This window comes from Bipolaris sorokiniana (genome assembly GCF_000338995.1).
Source record: "Bipolaris sorokiniana ND90Pr unplaced genomic scaffold COCSAscaffold_5, whole genome shotgun sequence".
Taxonomy (NCBI): domain Eukaryota; kingdom Fungi; phylum Ascomycota; class Dothideomycetes; order Pleosporales; family Pleosporaceae; genus Bipolaris; species Bipolaris sorokiniana.
In genome coordinates, this window is record NW_006911899.1 from 1951370 (window position 1) to 1956852 (window position 5483).

The window sequence follows — 5483 nt, forward strand, 5'->3', positions numbered from 1 at the left end:
CTTATGTATCCCACACGGTGACACTTTCTGTTCGTCCTGCTCAAGCGACTGCAAAGATGATATTGGTTGTGTTCGACAAGTGAGAAAGCGACACCAGTACGCAAGGTACTACTAACTCTAATCAGCTTGGGACAGCAAATACCAATGTATCATAGGGAAGACTGACGCAGAACACTATTCCCTGGTGAGACGAAGCCATCGCGAGATACCAAGTGCTACCACGTCGGTGGAGGGTACGAGGCTTTCGGATCGAAGACTATTTTTATACTTGTTTATACGATGTCTTGTTGAGGGGTCAGGGTATTTGCTTGAAATAAAGGGTAGTCTTTGTTTTAGAGTAGACACTCATCGACGTGATATCGATTTGTAGTCGGTCCGAGTGCGCGGCGTAAACCTTGTTTCATTGATTGTCTCGTGATAGCAGCGCTTCCAACGGCAAACTACGTTTGAATGAGTACACTTCATCTCTCAATAGCAAGACTACCACCCGTGACTGCGCGTGAACTCACGCTTTCCGAGGGCCGAGGATGAAATCGATGAACTTGGTCTATGCATTGTGATGATGCATCGTAATGTTGGGGTATCATTTGAATCAAAACTATTCTTCTTTTAATGGTCATCATGTTTTCCGTTGACGCTTTTTTGCTTTTGTGAGCGCTTCTGATATGGCAGCGAGCTCTTGCTCAACAGCTTCATCATCTTCGCTTGCGTCATCCTCGGCAGCCTCGAGTGCGGCACCGCCCTCTTCATCTTCCGAATCTTCATCATCTTCTTCCACATCATCATCCTCGCTGAAGCCGCCAAACTCATCGTCATCATCATCGTCGATCTGGTCTTGAGCTGCGCCGCTTGCATCGGTAGTCGCTGCCACGCTTCCGGTAGCCTGGCTTTCGCCGTCACGCTTGCGCTTTTTGCTCATCTCGCCGAGTTTGCCGTCACGCTTCTCATTGACAGGTCCGGTCTCTTCACCCTCCTTGAACGGTGGTGGAGTAAACCAGGGGAGTTTTCCTCTTATCCAGTCGTTGAGAACCATCTTGGCAGCACCGTCAATGTCAGCCTCGCCTCCCTTGAGCAGACGACCACTCTTTCGGCACAACACTTCCAAGAAGCGTACAGCATCATTCTCGTAGTCCTTCTCCTTTATGTCGTAAGTCCTTTGGAGGTGTTTTGGTTGAACCCTCCTCAAGACAGCCTCAATATACTGCGCCGGGTACTCGACATTCTCTGCACGAACACTACCACGCAGCAGAAGATCTTCGTCTGTATCGTTTTGGTTGGGTGGAACAATACCCGGACAGTCGATCATATAGATGCGCTTCATCAAAGTGATGTACTGCCACACCTTGGTCTCACCAGCAATAGGCGCCACAACGCACACCTTCTTCTTTCGAAGAGTGTTGATGATGGATGATTTTCCAGTATTTGGGTAGCCAACCATGCCAACCGAAATCTGCTTGCGGTCGCTGTGAAGAGAGCTGAACTGACGGAGAAGAGCGATGAGAGATCCCTTGCCGAAGCTGTTATTGATTGAGGCGTGGAAAGCTGTCCTTATGGTTAGTCCATGAACCAGGTATGTAACATAGCGACAACAGAACATACCAAGTGTTGGGAATTCACGACTCAGATGGCGTACCCATGCGGCCTAAGCGGTATTAGCTTTGTCCATTGTGGAAATAGCAAGTTTTGTATATCGACAATGGAATGTGTGAAATATTACTAAGAGTACCGCCATGAAGCTGCGAGTGCAGAGACGGTCCTCAACTCAAACAAATCACGCGTGACTCTATTGACTGACAACCAAGACGGTTGCCAATCGACCCGCAATCAAGACGATCTTGGGCCGGCGAGCCACTTTTGCTCTTCCCAACTTGTAACAGAACCGTAATCATTGCAGAGGAAAAGGTCCTTGACTTAAGGAGGGTGTGGACGATGGGGGGGGGGAGGTGTTGTGGGGAGGAAACTTACAGCTACTTTGGAGGGCACCAGATCGACCTTGTTAAGGACAAAGACCAAGTGCTTGTGGGGGGCTTCTGTGCGAATGTACTTCTCAACTGATCGACACCGTGTACCATCAGGATCTCTGGCGTCTAGGACGTGCAAGATGACATCGGAGGAATCAATGACCTGAGCAGAGAAGGGTCAGCGTGGAGCTAGGGCAACTTTGAGTGAAGACTCTTACCTTGTAGAGTTCGTTCCAGATACGCTTTGAGGTTCCCTTCATGAAGATGAATTCTCGAGCCGATGTGAGCTCGCCATTGGGAGTGTCATTGTCACCCTCCTTTTCTTCGCCCGAGGTACCTGACAGCAGCTTGGCTTGCTCAAGGCGCTCGACGTAGTTTTCGTGCATGCTGTCGGTTCGGCCGGCAAGATCATCAATGGAACTGAAGTCAAGCTTTGGTCGTTTCCGCTGGGCCTTGGGGCCAAACGTCTCTGAAAAGGGCTGGCTGTCGACGGCAATCTTGGCCGCGTGCTGCTTCAGACCAGGAATTTGGCCGGGCGTCTCGATCAGGCTCATGGGTAGCTTATTGCGCTTCATGAGATATGTGCTAGGGTCGGCAGCTTGAGCCTGAACAGCGGACCGGAAGCTCTCGAGGGCATCTTGAGATATCACCCGCGTGTTGTTAAACCATTTGCGATTGGGCTCTACGCGGGCGACGGGCGCATCACGGCTTTGGTAGACGGCGGCCTTTGTGATGTCTCCCTTGGCATTGCGCTCGGCTTTGCCATCAGTAAGGCGCTTGAGCACTTTTACCTTTTTCGCATCGCTGTAAGCTGTTAGCATCCAGAGGGCGCATAGCAGTATAGATGTATACATACCGATAAAAGTTGGTGCCCTTGACTTTGACATTGGCCATGCCATCGTGCGCCTTACCCTCGCGCTCACGGCGGCTCTTCTCTTTCTTGTGGACTCCCATATTGGCTCTGCTTCCTTGGGGGGATTGACAAGAGGTGGAAGGGCGAAGAGTGAAGGAAGGTCGCGAACATGGGAATGGGCAACTTTTTTTGAGAGGCGGAGCTAGTCTGGGTGGGGCTAAGCCGGCTTGGCACCGACATTTTCGAAGACAGCCAGGCCGACCAACACCACGCCCGCACCTCCGCATTGCTTTGGCTCCCTCACCACCATCGCAATGCCGCCGCGGATACCCTTCCGCTTTGCCTGGACGTCTCCTTCACCCACCGCCCCCCTCAATGGGTCCGGCGTCAGCCTGGGTGGCCGCACATTCTCCTCTACACCATCATCACTCGCCCTCGGCCCGCAATCTCCAAATTATGTCGAAGTCCCCAAGCCATTGCAGCCAACCTACCCGGCCAAACCCACAGTAAAAGGCCACCTGCCCATCCCACGTGACATCTTCAAGACGAGAAACAAGCACCCCAAGGAATCAGACGTTTTCCTAGGAAAGACAACGCGAGAACCAAAGGAAGTCAAAGTGCCAGGTCCATATAGCAGAGATGCCGAATACCGGCTGTACAAGCAACGGCTGGCGGACAAGAGGAGAGAAAATTTGAAGGAGGGTGTCAAGCAGCTGCACGAGAGAAAGGTCACATCAGAGGCACAGTATATGGCCAAGATCCAGGCCATTGGTGCGCAGAGGCGCGAGCTGGCCATGGCGCCCCGCCGCGAAGTCGACATCCTGACCGAGAACTCTGTGTCTAAGGGCATCCGCGACTTCCTCACAGACAACCTGCCCCCGCGAAAAGACATCTCCAAAGCCCGCAGCAGAGCCTACCAACGACGAATGGCCAAAGTGGATGCAATGCGCGCATCACGTCTCCACGACCTGTACACCAATGCGCGCGAATTCATTGTAGACGAACAACAACTGGATGAAGCCATTGACAAGGCTTTTGGCACAGAAGAGTCCCCGATGGGCTGGGATATGAGAGGCAACATGGGTCCAAGACATGCGGGCAACGAGGGGCTCAGTCCATGGCACGGACCTCTGCCCGAAGGCGTGGGCGATATGCTGCAGAAACTCAAGGGCGGCGAAGGTGTTGGTCTCGCCAAGGAGCGAGTTAAGAAGCTTGCTGAGAAGCTTACTGGAGGCAAGATGTAACCAATGTACAAGAGTCATGTATTATATGGTCAAATATACCCTCCCACGAAGAAATCTATTATCAGTTTCTGTGTCTAGTTGCAGTCCAACATTGAATTCAGAAACAAAATTGGTTAATTTTAACAAAGTTGGTTGATGTTGTTGAGATACAATGTCTTGAAGCTACACATTTGATGTTTGTAGAAACAAGATTCTTGTTAGGGACATGTATCACTCTAATATCACTTTCATACAATTACAAGAATCAAAACCTGCAACCAGGCTCTTATGTATATGCAATACTGCGAGAATAGATTCTTTGCTATTACTTATTCATTCATTTGTGTTTTTACTCTGCCTTTTTTTAATGAGGGACTGTTTGTTTTCTATGCGTGCGGCTGTGCCAACCCTTTGGCTTAACGATAGCATCACGTGAGCCCTCTTTTGTGTTTCCTTGAGTCCGTAAAAACTAACTTTTTGCGGGTATATAACATTTATTTTTACCATTGTAGTATATACAGTGGGGTGACAAAAAAAAGTCCAAATCCAAAAAGTTGTCGTTTTTAAACATTTATTACTTAATGACTAGAAAAGCTATCCTAAAACGGGTTAATGCATTTTAAAGCCAAGATATCCTAGTTTAGTATAGGGTAGTCACGTGACTGTAAGTTAGCCTTTTTGTTAGCTAAAATAAACCAAAAATATAAGAGAAAAAAAACTAAGAACTAAAAATAGTAATTTCTGTTTATTAGATAGATATTATACTATAGTTTCTATATATAGTATATTAGACTATATAATCTTTATATATATGTACCTTAGTTAGATATAGCTAATATATATCTTTTAAAAGCTGAAGATTTATAATTTAATAGGTTGATTACGTAAGCTATATCTGACTAATTTATTAGTAACATTATAGTATAAATTAATATCTTCTTACTATTGTCAGATTTGATGGGTCTTTAATGATGGGGTCATGAAAAAGGTGTTCATTTTTGCTATCTCCTGAGGTGTCGCCTTTTTGTGGCTTTTTTCTTTTCTTTTGTTTCCTTGGCCTTATGCATGGGCCTCAACTAAAGCCTTACTTCTGACACACCCCCTCAGCTTTGAACCCCTTCGGAGCTGGCGTATTATCTTCATCCCCTTTAATAGCTTCTTCAATACAGTTTTCCATTTCATTCACCTGAAGTGTCCTAGGTGATACCTGGCATCTCTCAACAAGTCCTAATTGGTTAAGAAAGTTCTCCCATTTATTCGCTGGCAGGGCCTTTGTTAGTCCATCGGCGAGCATATAATCTGTCGGAACATGCTTCACCATAATCTTGCCGCGGGAGACTTCTTGTCGGAGCCAGTGGTTGTGAATGTCTACATGCCGGAGTTTGGTATGTAGTTTGGCGATGTCCTCTGTAACGAGTCGTATTGTCTGTTTATTGTCGCAGTTGA

At 47.8% G+C, this 5483-nt stretch overlaps 2 protein-coding genes across 2 annotated transcripts; one reads left to right on the forward strand and one right to left on the reverse strand.

Moving 5' to 3' along the window:
* Positions 1-409: 409 nt before the first annotated feature.
* COCSADRAFT_311444 (uncharacterized protein) lies at positions 410-2961 on the reverse strand. Its single transcript, XM_007700793.1, has 5 exons — positions 2818-2961; positions 2180-2765; positions 1966-2124; positions 1600-1642; positions 410-1542 (listed from the first exon to the last, which is right to left on the reverse strand). The coding sequence occupies exons 1-5, from the start codon at positions 2913-2915 to the stop codon at positions 620-622; spliced, it is 1809 nt and encodes a 602-aa protein (XP_007698983.1). The 5' UTR covers positions 2916-2961; the 3' UTR covers positions 410-619.
* Positions 2962-3092: 131 nt separating this feature from the next.
* Positions 3093-4201, forward strand: COCSADRAFT_35918 (uncharacterized protein). Its single transcript, XM_007700241.1, has one exon. It carries the CDS (start codon positions 3129-3131, stop codon positions 4056-4058), a length of 930 nt encoding a protein of 309 aa, XP_007698431.1. The 5' UTR covers positions 3093-3128; the 3' UTR covers positions 4059-4201.
* Positions 4202-5483: the final 1282 nt, after the last annotated feature.

Excerpts from the sequence above, each read along its gene's own strand:
- COCSADRAFT_311444 (XM_007700793.1), bottom strand. The coding sequence starts at position 2,915 with ATGGGAGTCCACAAGAAAGAGAAGAGCCGCCGTGAGCGCGAGGGTAAG. Across the intron at positions 2,766-2,817 it reads AAGGGCACCAACTTTTATCG|CGATGCGAAAAAGGTAAAAG; the intron begins GTATGTATACAT and ends AACAGCTTACAG. Across the intron at positions 1,643-1,965 it reads TGGTGCCCTCCAAAGTAGCT|GCCGCATGGGTACGCCATCT; the intron begins GTAAGTTTCCTC and ends AATACCGCTTAG.
- COCSADRAFT_35918 (XM_007700241.1), top strand. The coding sequence starts at position 3,129 with ATGCCGCCGCGGATACCCTTCCGCTTTGCCTGGACGTCTCCTTCACCC.